We start from the raw sequence: 17,264 nt of genomic DNA on the forward strand, positions 1-17,264 counted from the left end.
CGGGCTTATTACACCCCTGCTGCCTCCCTGTGCTTTATGTGCTCTTCTAACCCATGTGTAATCTTTTCCCATGGGCTCTTTGTAGCCTTTCCAGTCCCATCTCTCATGGTGTTAGTGGCGCTTAACAACACCTCCTGGGCACCCTCTTTCCTGAGCATTCTCTGTTTTACCAATCTGGTGATTTCTAAAAAATTTCTTTTTAGCGCAGTCCAGCTCAAGGGCTCCTGAGGCCTTTTCTTTACCAGGTAGAAGCTAGCGTATCTTTTAAACTTTTATCAGCACTGGCAATTTCAGTTCAGAAACTTAAAAAGGGACTTGGCATTTTTAGAAATCATCTCAGACCCATGAATTTTAAGATCCTGTATTTAAAATGAAAGAAAATTCTGCTTTCTGGAAGTAGAACAGGTTTGAGAGTTAAACATGTCTTTCAAATGCTTTAATTCCCACCTGCCCCTCCCCAGCTTTCTCACCACCACTTGCTGGAGCTTGAGGAACAAGGAGCGAATCTGCTGGGAAACACAGCCACAGTGCACCCAGTTCTTTTCCTGTCCAAGTCCCCGATTAAAGCCATGTGGGCAAACATTTCAGAGGTTGTGCTGAGGCATAAAGATCCAACCAAACAAATTTAAATTTAAGATCTGAGCCCAAGATACAAATTACTTCCTAGGTGGAAGGCAGTTGGCCAGTATATTTAAGTTTGCATTTCAAGTAGTTGTGCTTTTGTTTTCATTTGGGGCAGGGTGGCACATAGGATTTCTAATTGGAGCCAGGCCTGTTTGCTGAATAAACATAGCTTTTAGGGTTGGTATGACTTTTAGCTTTTCAAGGCATTTTTAAAGCTCAGGGTGAAGAGTTACAGTCCATGGGATTTTAGCAAGGATGTGTAGCTGCTCTGTGTGGGCTGCCAATCTTCCCGGGACAGAGCCACTGTGAAGGAGCTGGTGCAGCTGAACTGCTGCTGCTGGCATCCAAAACGCAGTGCTGGTACAGTGAGAGGTGTAACGTATCCCAGGCCACAGCCAGCCATCTCCATACAGCTGTTAGCTGCCTACCCCAAACCCTCTCTGCCTTGGTGTAACGCACATGGCAGCCCAAGGGGGTAGGCTGAAAACCACACGAGCAGCTCTGGTATTGAATTTCTCAGCTTTTAATATTTGTATGCTGCTGAATTCACAGAGAGAGGAAAGGAACTGCAATTTCAGGCCTTTTATTTCTCTTGCTTGCCTTAGCTCAGGGACTCGTGTAATTTTGGCTTATTGAAGCTCTCCCGCATTCCTTGCTTCCCAATCCATGCAAACAGCTGCTGGCTCGAACAGTGTTAAGCAGCAAGAACTGGCAGGAGGCTGAAATACACCCCTTGCTCCTGCTTTGGACCAGCAGTCCCAGCACAGGAAATATTTTTCCATACTGATGGGGAAGTGAATATTGGAGCACGTGGGTACCTTTGCTTGTGTGGGGGAGCTGGTCAGCACGTGTCGCCCGGGATTCAAAGCATCGCTGCCTTCTGAGGGGAGAGCAATAGGCTTGTGTCACCCAGCTCTTCTCTGCCAGTGTCCCAGTGAGCATGAGGCAGTACATGAAGGAAGCAGATTTTCTGCTGGGATACCCTCTTTTTTTCCATTTCCTGCTGCTGTGTTTCAAAAAGGAAGGAAAATGAATCGCAGACCCCCTCCAGACAGCTTCCCTCTGCTCTCCTGCTCTGCATGTGGCTGTAGGATGCACAGATGTATATTTAGTAACAACAACTTTGGGAGAAAAAATGGTGTTGGTTCTCTGTTCGGGATTCAGAGCACCTGATGCAGGTCGGTAGGACAGAAAAGCCTGCAGCCCTGCTTTGGCTCACCCTGGTCCAAGGTGAGCATGGACATGCTGGTGGTCCCCAAGGAGGAGATGTTTTGGTGTGAAACCTGCCATAAAAAAGCTGGCAGAGGCAGCTGTTGAGTTTGATACTTCAAGTATGAATTTGCTGTTCTGAGCAGTAAAATAACCATCCTTGGTGCATTAGGGGAGAATGAGTTACATGGAAAAGTTCAGTTGCAGAGACCAGGGGTCTTCTGTTGGTGATCTAGAGCGGTTTGTCACCAACACCAGTCGAGCTGGGGGTGTCCTGTAAGAATCTCAGAGCAGCTCATCAACGAATTTACAATGAATTCCTGGAGAAAGTGTTGCTTTCGTCTTATAAATGCAGACATGTGGGCGTGTCTGTACTTTGCTCACTCTTCTTCTATTTCTTTTTTAAGCTAGCAAGCCACACAAGCATGATGATGGGACGCTCCACGGAGCGTGGGATCTTCCCCATCCAGCAGGGATGTCATTCTTTGCGCAGATGGCATCCTCCGGTGGAAGCCACCCACTGCTTCTCTGCCTCTTGGGAGACCTGAACTTTTCCATTTGATGGGAAGGAAGCTCATAGCTCCCTGCTGACTGCTGGGAGTTAAGCGAGCAATCCATGACATGAGACCTTAGGAGGGAGAAGGCAACTTTATTTTAAAACAAAATGAATTTTGCTCATTCACAGTCATACCCACCTGTTCATGAGCACCAACATGGGGATCTCCCATGTGGTCTGTCTGGCATTCAGGCATCAAGACACGTGTCCAGATGGTCTGGACAGGATTCCTTGCGATGCCACAGCAGACAAGGAATGCCAAGTATCAGACCTATGGTGTCTCTTGGACAACTTGGCCACCATGTCATGGCTTTGGGTCTGCTTTTTTACGTAAGAGTGATGATGATCTTTTGTTTCTGCTTCCTGTCCCTTCTCTGTGAGCGGTTAGGATTTACTCACTGCCCTTTGTGTCTTTATCTGGATGTCTTAAGGCTCCTACCCCATTCTCTGTTCTTCCCCAAACCATCTCTTAATGGCTCAAGTCTCTGGCTTGAGTCTTCGCTGATGCAGATTGTCCTTTGTTTCAAGATGTTCCTTGTTTTCCAACCTGAGGAGCTGCAGCTAGGTATGCTGAGATCTTGCTAAATCACTGCCCACAGCGCAGGCTATTTGTTAGGCCCTGTGTTCTTCCTGGTGCTTCTGTACTCACTGCCATCCATTCTTCGCTCAGATCACACTCAATGTATTACTGCGATTTGCAGACTGTGCATAAAGGATTGTCTTCTGGCTGTGTATGCATGTATAACGCTGTACAGAAGGAGTCAAGAGACTGATCCTGGATCAAAATTGAGTGATCAGAAGCCTGGATGGAGCTAATGTAGCCCTGGAGCTCAGATTAGTGAGAAGAGTTTGCGAACTGCTTGTGTAACCAAATCATTTGTGTGCACAGGTGCTCAGAGAGCTCCTGATCACAAGCTGGTAGCTCACATTGGGGTGATCAGAGCATAATGCTTCCAGGACCGGTGCTGAGCACGGAATGGGAGGCATGCAGAGTGGCCACTTGCCTTGGCATGCTCCTGGCTAGTGAGCAACTGAACTCTGCCCAGCGCAGATCAGCAGCAGCTCTGGGCTGGTTTTGTACAGGTCTGCAGTGACTGGTGGTGTCTGGGGCAACAAACCATAAGGAGCTGAGTCTTTCTGAAGAGTTTTTGCTCTAAATTAGCAAGAAAAATTGCTAGCATTGGCAGAGAGTGGGTGGTGGTACCTCATTTGCCCTTGACTGGAGGGTTTTGAGGCCGATCCACTTCTCTGTAGTCCCCTACAGAGAATCTTCTGTGAAAGGCCGAACTTCTTTCCCTCTCTTAAATGGCTTGTGTGGTATGGATTCAGGGTGGGGTGGATTTGGGGCATCATTCTCAGCTCCATGTACTTTCTTTGTTTCTTGCTGCAGGTCCCCCAGAAGGAAATGGTGTAAACCCAGCCCGCACAGCTGCCACTTCCAATCGCGGTGTGCCTAAACCTCAGGGAGGACCATGGCAGCAGCTCAGGGAGCAGGAAGCAGTTCAGCCGGGCCATCCGGACTCCCCAGTTCTGCCCCAGGGCACAGCAGCAACTCCACAGCGGTGGCGGTGTGGGAATGGCAGGATGAATTTGGCAGGTGGAGGCCATACCGAGGGAATGTCTGCAGCTACATTGAACAGGTTTTTCAAGCCTCTCAGCAGAAGGGCCGGCGTTTGGGGTCGGGGCTTGTCAGCAGCATCCCTTTGGGACACGCGGATCCTGTCCTGGCCCCCTATGTCATCGACATTCCAAGTCTGACGCAGTTCCGGCAGGATACAGGTAAGGGAGCTTCCCCGCCCGACCTGGGGTTTTGATGAGCTTCTTGTGTGCTTGGAGATAACAGGGACCTTGTTCTGCACAGGAGAGCCCTACAAAGCTCTGCTGTCGCTGCTGGGCAGTTCTTTGACGTGTGGCGTGTCTGCTTCTCTCCTGAGGCTGACTGCTGCCCAGCATATTAGCATGTGAGCAAATCAGTGTTGGCTGGCGTGAATTTGCGGGGCTGGGTGCAGGCAGGTGGTGATGATCTGTTAAGCAACCTCATCCTGGGACCTCCGGAGCTCAGATCTTGTGAGCCAGAGCCCTTGGAGCTGCAAACTTTCTTCCTGCCCCCACCCACATCCATTCAAAACCACTTGCATAAAAAGGTCTTTTTACGATTCAAACCCTCTCGTTTGAATCCCTTGTTCCCTCTGCAACTGGAGTGCCAGCTGCTTTACCTTGGCATGCTGCCCTGCGCAAGCTGCTTTGCGAAAGCCTGCAGCCCCCACAGAACGCTGTAATGCTGCAGGAAAATATTCCCTGCTCTTGCACTATGTGAGGCTGGCTTGCTTCCTCCCAGGGAGGAAGGGTGGGCTGGTCTTAATAAGCAGGATTGAGACCTAATTGTCATTCTCATCTCATCTGTCTTGGGGTCACTGAGGCTAGCAGCTCAGAATTTACTGAGATGACTCCTACCCTCTATTGCTCCAGATGTGCTGAGCAGCTGTAGCTTAGAGGGCAGGAGTGGAATGCATGCTCTTCATCTCTGAAAAATCCAGGGAGATCCCAAATTACCCACCTCGAATGAATGGCTGCTTTGGGAAATTCTCCATGCGTTGGTTTCCCCATTGTCAACCTTTTTCCCATCACCCCAAGCTTTAGAGATGGGCAATGCTGTGGTTTCTTGCCAATTGAAACAGTAAGTGAGCAATATCTTGAATCAACTGCACAATTGGGCAATTCCTATCGGAAAGGGAAGTGGTTAGAGAAAATGTGAGCGGTCATCACAGCTGCATCCTTGTTTTCATTCTGAATTGGTGACCTTAGGATTAGTTTTTGTTAGGGGTGTCCTGGGTGAGGAGCTTTCTTAGCTGGATGCCTCAGCAGGGCTGGCTCAGCATGGTCTATTTGAGCATCTGGAAGCCTTGCTGAGGCTGTGGCTTCGAGCAATACAGCATGGACTACCGGAGCTGGCACCAGCAGCTGGTTTTTTTCTTGTTTTCTTCACACCAAACCTGGGAAGGAACCTTCCAGACTCTTGTCCTTTCAGCCAGTGCTCCAACACATGGGCAGCAGCCCAAGCTGAGCATTGTCAGGAAATGGCCCAGTTTGGCGAGGGTGAGCGGAGTGGCTGTGGGATGTGTCCCAGTATGAGTGGGACATCCTTCTCCACAAGTGGAGCTGTCTCTCCACAAAGGTCTTATATCTCTTTAGACCCTTGTGAAAGATCTCAAAACACCTAGCAAATATTGGCCATCACAGGATGATTTGGAGCTGGTTATCTCTGGGGGACAGCCCAATACAATTTTAGAAATTATGTTGGCTGATGTGATCTCATCTTCCCTGGGATGAGATCTGTGACTGAGTCATTAATAACAAAAAGGCTGATTCCACTTCACAGATCTTCTGCAGTATTTTCCACCGATTTAGAGGGATGCTCATCAGCATGGCCAGGTCTGTGAGCCTCCCTCCACAAGTGCCTGTGTGCTCTGCAATGTGAATATTGGAAACACTCTCATCTCCCCTTTCAGTGGCCCAGTTCTAAGCAAAGCTTTTTCTCTCTGTGGGGCTCTGCCTTAAATGTGAACCTCTCTGAGTGAGGAGCCAGTTGACCTTTGTCATGTGTTGGAGAAAAGAATCTCTGCAGGAAACATCCCCGTGAAAAATCTTTAAACAGAGCAAAAAATAGGCTGTTGTATTCTGCTCATTAGCTATTAGACAGACAAATGGGCTCTTCAAAGGAAGCCAGAGAGAATAACAGGAAGCCAATGTTAATGGGACCAGCATCCCGACCAATGGGGAATGACAGCTGTGCAGGGGCATCTTGAGGGCAGGATTAGTTGCGGGCTTCAGCTGCTGGTCGAGGCAGATTAGCTGGGAGTGAATGCAAGGGAGCAGCAGGAGTTGTCCTCTCACTACAGCTGTTTGCCCACCCTGGAGAGGAATGCCAGTTTTCCTGCCAGCGAGGGGGAAGGGGGATGTTTTCCAAGTGCATGGCTTTGGTCTTGTTATTGACTCCTAAAAGCTTTTCTCCCTGCTGCTGTTTTGGCATGTTAAAAATACAGGTTGCTTACAAATTCCTCAAGTCCTCTCTGTGCTGCTTTTAACCTCTGGCTTGCCAATGGAGCAGGGGCAGCCTTGCTAATATCCTCTGAGATGTGTCCCGCTGGGCTTTCTGACACCTTGCTTTACCCATGGTAGTCCCCTTTCTCTGGGGAGCAGGTTCCCTGCACTCACCTCTAAATGTAGTTCACCATCTCACTTCCAGCCCAGTCTCATCCCAAGTCCTCCTGCTCCGGTCTTTCGTGATGTTGCTCACCTCTTGAGGCCATAGGCTGTGTGTTTCTAAAATTTGGCAGGACTTGTTTGTTGGATGGGAGCAGTCATTGCTAGAGTTTGCTTTTGGCTGTTTCACCTGCTTTCCCATGTAATGTGTTGATTCCTGGCTGGGGAAGGTCAGCTTAGTTCTGCTGACACATTCTGCCCTGAGTTCTGCCAGGAAAAGGTCTTGTCCTATGGGAATTCCTGGGCTTTTTGGTTGAGGTATTGGTGTTCAATCCTGGTTCTTATGGGGGAGGTTGCTGTGTTTCACTGGCTGCTAGTAGCTTTTTAGCTGTGCTGATAAGATGATGTCTGTTGGATGGTGTCACTGGAGAGTCCTGCTCTGCAATAAGCAGGACGATTGGTGGTGCTCTGGCCACTGAAGCAGAGGTTGGGAGCAAGTGCTGGATCTTTTCTGGCTGTTCATCCCCTGCATGGGCTGAGGCAAGCCATTCCAGTCCCCAGCGCCTTCAGCTTCCCAGCTGAAACACGGGTCCTGCTATTCCTTGGTATGGCACACCCTGCCTTTGAGAGAGCCTCAGCCTTTATGTCAGCTCTGGAGCTCAGATCTGCCTTTCCTGATTTAGTTTCTGCAATGACACGTGAGACTTCCCTGCACCCCAGCGCAGGGTGTTGTTATGGTCTGACCACCAAAGAGCTGTGCAGAAACCACCAGCACCATTTACAAAGAAGCACAGGAGTGCAACAGGAGCAGAGATGTGACTTTCATTCTTTCGAGCAGAATTTTTAGCAGTGAGGAGGCAGTCAATGCTCTTACGGTTTGAGTCGAGTCCTAGTAGTTTCCACACTATCCCAATACTATGGGGTAGAAAGGACAACAGTATGAGGTAGAGATACTCGAGCCAGCATTCAGCCAGCCAGAGCCTGAACGCAGGTAGCGATTGGGTTTTGGCAGTGTGGAGTCCCACATGGGCTGTCCTCCCTCGTTCTTAGAGTGTGCTTGCTGGGTGCAAAGCTTGCTTGGATTGCCTGCCCCCAAAGGAGCTGCAGTATCCTGGGGCAGTTCTCTGCAGGCTTTAGGTGCAGAGAGTTGTACATGTGCCCATTTTCACCTGGGGTCTGGGACCATAGTGTCATAACTCTCATGACATCTTAGGAGGCTTTAGTTTTTTTTCCTCTTGGTGCTGTTCTTCTCTGAACTCCTCCTGTGTTGTAACGACTTGCCGCATCCCTGTTCACTCCCACCTGCCTGCATCCCTAGACTTGCTTGCCCCACGGCGTTTCCTGCTCCTCTTTCTCAGTGTGGAGTGCTGCTGAGGATTTTCCCAGCAGCAGCAGTTTTGACCCTGCTGCAGAGCTTCTGTCTTGCTGGGTGGCTTACCTCCCTTTCATTAGGCTTTCTCTTTTGTAAAGAAAGGAGTAAAGTAACCAGGAGTGAAGTCACACTGGAGAGCCAGACTTCCAGGGGGTTTTGAGCTCCTGCTGTTGCTGTCGAGCAGCCTTGCAAGAGCAGCATGTCTGCTTTCATTTCTCTTCCTTTGTCTGAACAGCTGCTCTCTCCAGTTTCCAAATTACTTCTTTGTGTTCTCCTCTCTAGTCTTGCTACATCTCCCAGCAGTCAGGAGCCTGGAGAAGCTAGCCGTGTCTGTCCTCTCCAAAGCCCTCATCCTCACCTTTGTGAGACTTCACCCACTCCCCCAAGAGCAAAATTGCTCAGACCCTCATGTAGCAAAGTGGGCGTTTAGCCCCTTAAGCGCTTTTGCAAAGCACTTCCCTTGGTGTCGTGTCTCTATAGTTACTCTGTTGTCAAGGCCGTGGGAGTTGGTTTTTTTTAACCAGATCTGTGCCTCAGCCTGATTTTTTTTTTAACTTTTATTTTAATGTCAGGGAGGCATATGTGATCACTGTGCCTTTGTGCTTGGGTGTGTCTGTCTCTGCATCTTCTCTCCTTCCCTCCTTTCCCACCCTTCCTCCCATCAGCTTCTGAACCTGTTGCCAACCTGCAGTCGGATTTGGCAGAGGGACAGGGATCTTGGGGATATTGCGTTTCTCTAAGCTGCTTGAGCAAACCCAGCCCTGTCAGGAAGAGAAAGTCTGTTAGTGCCCCTGCCGAGGGAGAGGTGAGGAAGGCCACCCTAATGTAGACACTGCAGATCTGTACAGAAACAAGTCCCTGAAACCAGGTCCCCCTGACTACTCACAAAATTATTTATTTCCCCCCCCCTCCCCACGCAGGGACGATGCGGGCTGTCCGCAGGCATCTCTTCCCCGGGGACTCTGCCGCCGGACAGGGCATCATCTGGGAGTGGCAGAACGATGAAGGCGGGTGGTCTCCCTACGAGATGAACGTCTGTGTGTTCCTGGAGCAAGCCCGTGCCACGAACCACCAGCGAGTAGATCTTGGACCCTTAGGCTACAACTATGAAGTTGACTTTGTGGCTCAAGTCCAGACCAACAAGACCACAAGGTTTCGCCGCGGCGTTCAGAGGCGTTTGGACGCCCCGTACCCAGTGACAGCCTCCCCCCCGGCTCCCATTCACACAGGGGTGGCTTGTTCCTGCCAGCAGTGCTGGCTAAATGGTGGGACTGGTCCCATCACCACGCGCTACCGGCACTCTATGATAAACTTTCCCAACTCTTCTGCTACTCATCAGGTTTCCAGTAGGACAGCGTCAGTAAGTTCTTCCAATGTTGGCTTCGTGCCCTATAACAAACCGACTTTGTCTGGAGCGAGGTCAACGCCAAGACTCAATGCACAGAGCACCTGGGCTTTGCCTCAAGGTGGGGGCCCCAGCACAGGACTGCCTGCATCTAACGGAGTCAGGTACAGACCCTAATTCACCTCTAAATACTGTGCATGTGTCTGAGAGACCTGCTGTGCTCACGTCTTCGTTACCTAGGAGCCTCTCTGTCCCAGAGGACTTTCCAAGGGTCCTCTCCCTAGGCTGAGGGAGGTGTTTGTGCCTTTGTGTCCTGTACAGTGGATGAGAAGGCTTCTGCCCTGTTTTTCCCTTCTTTTCTCCCACTTGAAATCTAATCCCTGTCTGCTAGTCTCCCTGAACCACTGGAGAAAGCAGTCAGGTTGAGATACTGCAGGTTTGAGGAGATCAAAGGTGATTGGTGGCATTTCTGGTGACACTTAAAAAGAACTTTGAGGGGGACTGAGGGAATGAAAAGGGGACTTGTGAACACTCAGATTTGAAATATGCAGTAAACAGAGTGGAAAACTGCTGTGTTCAAAGCTCTTCCCCTTCAAGGAGGGACTACAGGACTCGCTGCCTGTGGCTGAGACCTCATGAGTTCTGTGACAAAATCAGGAAGTCAATGTTGGACATTTTTAAGGTGAACAAGCAGAAAACAAACCTAGGACATAGATTTGACCAAGGATTTTTTAAATCCATTGTGAAGATGTTTAGGAAACCAAATCAGTAATTTACTTCCCCCTTCCTTTGATACCTTGAACCATATTGATCCCTCTCTATCTGAAATTAGTGGGGTGACGCAGGCCAGTTGAGTGGTGTCCGGGCTATTTGTCAGGCTAAATGCTGATGCAGTACAGAGGTGGCACTGGATAATCAGAGAAGAGGTTCATTTTGCATGTGCTGAGGTGTTGTGGGGCTTCACTGTTGCAATGTTGGAGGACTGGAAGCACAAGGAGGACTGTAAGTGATTTAAAATCCAGCTGGGCCTCACCTTGTGAGGATTGTTTGCCATGTCATTTGCCTTCATCTTTCTTCAGTGACCTCCTCCTGGCTGGGTGCTAGGGAGGGCACTGGCTCTCTGGAGGGAGCTAGTTACTTTGAAGGAAGCACTGGCAGTTCTTGCGGTGCTGGCTGAGGTCTAGCTTTCCTCTTTTCTTTGAGCTGCCACCCCTTAAACACTCCAGCCTGTATGGGTGGGTCACCTGTGCTGGCTGCTGATCTATTTTCACCATGGTTCTGACAGGGCGGAAACTGGTGTGCATCTCGCAGCACAGGATTTCAGCTCCCGTCAGTGAGCGGCTGGAACTGAAGGAGGGCTGTGATTGCACCTTGCCAGTGTGGGAGGAAGGGCTTCGCTTCTATTCAGGCCTTTCAGCTGTTGCCAACTAAATGAAAAGCAGTCTCGTGGGCTGACAGCTCAGCTCCTCTCCACAGCGTGGGCTGCTAGGCCAAGCAGCAGTCGGTCATACCCCGTGGGCTAGAGCAGGGCTGTGGCACTGGGCTCCAGTGGGGATTCTGTGGCTGGGGGAGATCAGTGTCATCCTTGCAAAATGGGGCACTTCCCTCCATGTTTTTGTAGGATGGGTTCTGTGAAGCCCGGACACCCAGACCCAGCCAGATCGCCACTAATCAGCTTTCAGGATCTTGACCCTTTTGTTAACAGAGGTCTTTGTGGCCTGTCTGGTGATAATGCTTGCACCGAGTATCTCTGAACATTAAACTGAGGACCAAGCAAGGGCTGTCTGACTGCTCTCTCCATTTGTAAACTGCTGGAAGTGTACAGAGCAGTATACAGATTTCACTGTAAATAATCCAGGTGCTGAACCGCTGTGTGAGCACCTGAGAAACTAAAGGTGAACTTGCCAGGGCTGGCTTACCTGTCCAAGCTACCCGAAGTAACAACAGAGATAAGAGATCTAGGAGGGTGTTGAAAGCACATTCTGCTAATTACTTGAGGCACAGGGGTTTGAGGTTTGTTTTGAATCTTGTTTGTATTTTAAACAAGATGATGAATCTTCAGATGTTTTCCTCAGTGTCATATCAGGAGTTTCCCTTTCCAGGGTCATCTGAGTAAAATGACTTCCTGCATCCTGTTCTTCTTTCTTATGGTCTTTTTCTGGTGCTTTCTTTGCACCTGGTGATTTTTGTGATGTCTTGAGCATCCGCAATACTTCTTCGTTCCAGTCACCTTTGAATCGGGCTGAGAACCAGAGCTTGGCACTGCCTGCAGGAGCCCCGAGTAATGCTTTTGCAGTCTCCTGAAGAAGCTGCCAAACTTCCCCCTCTTGCAGGAGCTGCTGGTCAGTGCGTGGGGCTGCCCAGCTGCCTGGAACCCACATCCTTCCCTGGAGCCTCAGCGTGATTTGCAAGTGACGATCGGGGTGGTAATTGCTGATAAAAACAGAGCCAAATACTGCAGCAGTTGCCCTGCAAGCCTGTCCGGAGCCGATCAGGGTCTGGGTATGTTGTGTGCTACTGACTGGGGGGACAGGCTGTTCTGAAAGGAGGGAGGATGGGAGACAGATGTTAGAGAGGGGTGGCACAGGATCCTTGTCATGAACTGAGCAATGCTGGCTAGCAGGAGAGCCAGGAGGAGATCCGTGGGTGCCCAGCCAGGGCAGCCAGGGAGGACATTGTTGTGGCAGCCTGCTGGGCTGGGTCCCAGGAGCTGCCAGGGCAGTGGGCAGCTCTCAGCGGCTGGTTAAACTCTCTGACAGGCAAGTGCTGGTAGATCTTGTGCTGCATTAATGGAACAGCCCTCTGGGGCTGGTGTATGCCCCCATGCTCAGCTGCTCCAGCTCAGTCCTTTCTCAAGCACTGCTGGAGGTGGATTTTGTGGCAGGAACATCTGGTCCCCTCTGCGACGGCCAGCCCAGGGACAGCAGCAGAGGGCAGAGCCCTCCTGGAGCACTGGGACTGCTGCAGTACTGGTGACAGCGTTGGCCATGGTCAAGCAATGTTGTGGCTGGTCAAGGCCTGCCGGTTGCAACCTGTTTTGCTGCTCACTGTTTGTGGTGTGCAAGGGGTGAGGTGGCTGGTAACTTGGCAATGATTTGTGGCTGAGCCAGCCTTTCTGGGGGATGCGAAGGGATCGTACGGTTAAATCCTTGCTGGGGACAACAGAACATGCCACGTGGGGAAGGGAGCAGCTCTTTGGATGCTTGGAAGGGAGAATACAAGTGCTGGCAAACTTGTGGGACAGGCACTCTCTGTGTAAATGCTTCACACCCAGCTGTGAACCTTGGTCCCTGCTCTCTTGGCTGCTGGCTGGCTCTCCCCGCTGGGGTGCAAGCATGCCCTGAGCAGGGGTGTGCTGCCCGGGCTTGCCGTGGTGAGTGTGATGTGAATCCTTGGCAGGCGCTGAGCTTAGACCAGACGTGGGGGTGCTGCTGCGCACTTGCCTGGCTACATGGCTTGTCAGGGAGGTGGTTTTGCAGGTGGGACATTGCAAGCTGTCTTTATCTCTACAACTCCCTTTCTGTTCATTAGCACTGGTATCTTCCACTGGATGTATCTGTGAAAGCCTGTTTTTTTCCATACCCCTCTACAGGAGCATACGTGGATCACAGATCCAGCTCGTGGCCATGCACTGAGCCCAGAGGGTGGCAGCAGCGGGGGGCTGACCCTAAATGGTCCCCAGAGAGTGTCACAACAAAGATGTGCATTGGTGGCTCTTCATGGATGATGGACAGTATCTGGATCTCCAGTCCTTTGGGATTAGTTTGGCCAGGGGTGCTCTCCTTCCTCCCTGCCAGACAGACAAATGCACACAGGGGGGCAATCTCTGTCTTCCAGTTCCATGCTGTATGTGAAAGGGACTTTTTCAGCACCAGCTGGCAGCTCGAGATGGCTTTTCCCCTGTCACCCCTGTGCTGGGTTTGAGTTGGAAGCGCTGCTGGGTGGGTGTAATAGCTCCTGGCTGGGGGTACAGTCTCAGGCTCGTGAAAACCATGTTCCAGCAGAAAATACTCTCATTTCTGTGCATTAGGGGAAACCCGAGTAGCAAACTCTAACAATGTGTTTCATTTAATTCCTAAGCCCAGAACATTCCTGGGTTATTTTATCCCCTAGGTTCCCCATTTTCCCCCCTCGGCTGGGCGTGGCGTGGCGTGGTGGTTAGTTCCCCTTCCCTCGCAGTTGCTGCCCCGTCTCCTCCTTCATCAATGAATACTGCAGCCTTTGTGGCAGTGAAGACAAAACATTAATTATCCTCCACTAATTATCCCACCAAGGGTTTCTGTGTCCAGCATGCAGCATTGCTCAGTCCTCTTAGCTGTGATGTGCTGACCCGTGCTCAGAGACCAAAGGGAAGGGAGCAGCAGGCTGCGGTGGATCCTCTGGTATCTAATAAAGGTTGTGTTGTGTTCACCCTGCAACTTTTGGCTCTGAAGCAGCCCTGGCAGATTACTTGCTTTTACAAAACTGCTTATCTTCACAAAGCTTGCAGGGATGACCCAGCTCCTGCCTCTCAGAGCTGAGCTGCAACTGGCAGAAGGGATCAAAAGCTATTAGGGAGAGACTGAAAGATGGTGCAGTTGTGAACACCCAGTTTCTTTAGGAAACACAGCTAAAAATGGCAGTACTGAAGAAAACCTCTCTCCTGCAGGGCTGAGAAAGGTGTAGTTCATCCTGGAAAGCTGCCTAACTCCCTGTGTGGCTGAGACAGTTATTTCTAATATGCGGGCAGGAATAGCCCCCAGTATGGGCTGCTAGTAGCACAGGCGTGCCTGAGCTTTTGTGGCATTGGTGGTGATTAAATATATTTCCTGCTTGCTGTGGGGCTGGAGGGCAGATGCTGGTGTGAGAGAAGGTGGAGCTCAGGCGGTTCAAAATACAGGTTTAATTTCCTCATGTTCTCAAGAGGGTCAAAGTCACTGGAAAACCCAGAGAGGAGTGCCAAGGCTTAAATAGATGTTAATATCCTTGGCTCTGCTGCTAATGTATTAAATACACGTGGGCAAGTTATTTTGCTTCTTGGTGCATTAGTTTCCTCCCATGTATTAAACATAGTTAGCGAATCCAGCCTCCCTCACAGATGGCACTGAAATATGCAGATGGAGCATGCCACAGTAAGGGTCGTGTCCTTATATCAGTGCTGTTAACCGGATCTACGAAGCAGGGGTCAGCACCTTGCTGTGTGCAGCTCCCCAGGCTCCCAGCTACCTCCTGGTGGTATCCGTCCCATCCCATGCAGGGAAGCGTCTGTCCCTGGGTCCGTGGGTTAAGAGCTGCCTCGCACCCTGTGCTGTGCTGGCTAATTAGAGAAGGGCACTCCTGAAACGCGGTGAGGAGTGTCCTGCTTGTAATATGAGCAAGTAAAGCTGCAGGAAGCAATCTTCTGGGGGATACGCTAATTAGTGCCCCAGCCAGGCAAATCCCTGCTGTAGCTCTGCTAGCCCCTCTGAGCTTATGTGGCTTTGGGTGCCAGTCTAGGTTGTGCCTGCAAGTAAGGCAGACAGCTTAGGTAGAGAGGATTTTGTTTAAAAGTGTGGGGAATGGGGGCCTTGGGAACTGGGGAAGGATGGTTATAGTATTGTGTTCCTAGGAAGGGTCCGGTGCTGTGCCTGCCAGTCTCCCATAGGGAATAACCCACGGTCAGGGCTTTGTAGGATCAGGAAGTGTAACCAAACGACCAGAAGCTGGGTGTGGCCTTTCCTTTTTTCTTTCCTCTATTGCATTTTTAGTGTCTTTGTCCGTAGGCACACCCACGAGGTCTGGGGAGGGGAGGTGGGGGTTCTGCTTGGTGCTGGTTCTGCCCAGCCTATTGTGACTTGTCCCACAGCTCCCTGGTAGCCAGTAGGAGCAGGGGAATCTCCTCTGCCTGGTGCCAGAAGCAAAACCACAAATCCATGTGGCTGTGACAGCACACCAAAAGGTCCTCCTTTGGAGGGACTTGGTCTGGGTTTTGGCATCATCTTGAGAAGAAAGGTAGGGAAGAAACTGCTGTATGGTCACTAGTGTCATCATATAGTCAGTTAGCCCTGGGAGGAAGGTTAGACCTTTTGATGTTGTGGTAGCACTTGGTGTTAATGTGAGGAGGGCTGGATGCCGCCCTGATCTGGGAGGAGGAGTGCTGGCTATTGTCCAGAGGGCTACAAAGATGCTGTGATACAGGAATATGCAGCCTGCTGGCTGCAGGGAGAGAGGAAGGAAAAAAAGACTCTGTCAGGTGGGGAGGGGGGAGTTGCTACAGGCTTCCCCACTTCTGTTTTGTTAGGATATTGTGTTCATGCAGCTTAGGTGAAGTTCAGCTCAAGCCTGGCTGCCTGGTGCTTGAAATAGCAGCAGCCACAGATGCCACACTTCCTCTCTGGCCTTGTGCTTTGCTGTCTCACCGGTGTTGCAGTATCTTGAAATTCTGGAGAAGCGAGTGGTTTTGTTATGCTGAAATAGCAGTCTGCCATGTCTGCCCCCTATAGCCGATTCCCACTGCTTCTGGGAACCAGTAGTGGCATATCTTATCAGGATCTTCTTGCTGAATCTTAGAGGATAGCGTCTTATTTTGCATCCCTTTCTCCACAACCTGGTGACCCCTGCTGCACTGAGTCACCTCGGGTGCACAGAGCAGCAGAAGAGCAGGAGCTGCAGCGAATGGCAGGACAGAATTCCAGGACCTCACCCCAGCCTGGCTCCAGCTTTCTCCCAAGAAGCCAGCACTAGTATGGTGATACTGGAGTAGCTTGAGTCTGAGCTGGTGCACTAAATATGTATGTTTGTGCTGCTGGCAAGCCTGCTCTGGGAGTTGAGGCATGGCCCGTGTTATACTAAATAGCAGTATCTTTCCTTGTTACTTTTTCCTGTTCCTCCTCCATAAAAACCTGCTTCAGACCCAGGGTAGGCTCAGAGGAGTGCTTCTACACTCTAATGTCATGGCAGCACTTCCTCGCACACGCTGTGGCTGCAGATCTACCTGGGCAGTGCTGTGGCAGAGGTACCTCAAAGCAGCATGGATTTCCCTTGATTTCATCAGCCTTATGTCTGGACTTTCTGCAGATGTAAAAGAAATCACAGTGTGTGGCAGCCCTGCCAGTACGCTCACATGTTGTCAGCTGGCTGGGTCAGCACATCCTACAACGTTGTTAGATGAGATGCTGCTATCTGAACGTATGTGTGTTTAGCCCATATGAAATAAGAAGTATTAGGTTCTTCCATCATGACATCAGCTGGCTTAAAGCCTCCAGCAGTCAACAGTTGACACACTTTGCCTTTACACCAGGAGTGCAGCTGATCGGCGATTGTTTCCTGGCTGATAGATAGTAACTCACCCTCAGTATATTTGCAGCTTCCAAAATTTGATTACTTGCAAAATGCATCAATTGCTCAACCATTTCCCTCTGCAAATCTCAAGGGCTCTTCTCCATCGAAGCTCTAGCTCCTGGGTGACTTTGACTTAAGCCTTGCAATGCAGGAGAGAAGAGTCAGGCATTCCTCTGCTGGTCTTCTCGAAGCGTTACCAGCAATCTCCTTCCCAGAGCAGCTCTGGGTTTGCTTTCTTCAACCTCAGCTGTAGTGACCCTGTGCTCCAGCCCTTTGGAAGGATCCCCCACTGCCACTGTGCTTTCCTGGCAGAGCTGAAGGTTCAGCTTTGTGCTCTGCTGTGTTTTTACTTTCCATGTGGAAGTGAAAGCATCCAAGGTGGCTGCTGCACTTCATGGTGTGATGATGAAGCACAAGCTCTTCAGTTTCAGTCACATGCAGCATCACAGACTGGGGTGCAGGGAGTGCCCGGGCACTGTGTTGTCTTCTCAGTGGGAGGACAGAAGGAGGAGAGGTCCAATGCCTGTCTGATTTTTGGGGGCAGGTCTCAAGTTCCTTTTCATTATCTGGTCTTCAAATACCCTTCTTGTCTATAGCTGGAGAGGGAGCAGCCCCTCTACTAGCCATCATCTGAAGAGAATTGTAGGAGCAGAAAT

General features: G+C 50.5%; 1 protein-coding gene across 4 annotated transcripts in view; it reads left to right on the plus strand.

Moving 5' to 3' along the window:
• The window catches only part of DTX2 (deltex E3 ubiquitin ligase 2), a 39,083-nt gene that overhangs the window by 1,264 nt on the left and 20,555 nt on the right, over window positions 1-17,264 (plus strand). For all 4 annotated transcript variants that reach the window (XM_075112869.1, XM_075112871.1, XM_075112873.1 and 1 more), the window contains exons 2-3: window positions 3,780-4,168; window positions 8,885-9,473. In XM_075112869.1, coding sequence (XP_074968970.1) covers window positions 3,862-4,168; window positions 8,885-9,473 — 896 coding nt within the window. In that variant the 5' untranslated portion in view covers window positions 3,780-3,861. The remainder of the gene's footprint in view (window positions 1-3,779; window positions 4,169-8,884; window positions 9,474-17,264) is intronic.

Source organism: Phalacrocorax aristotelis, chromosome 18 (genome assembly GCF_949628215.1).
Source record: "Phalacrocorax aristotelis chromosome 18, bGulAri2.1, whole genome shotgun sequence".
Taxonomy (NCBI): Eukaryota; Metazoa; Chordata; class Aves; order Suliformes; family Phalacrocoracidae; genus Phalacrocorax; species Phalacrocorax aristotelis.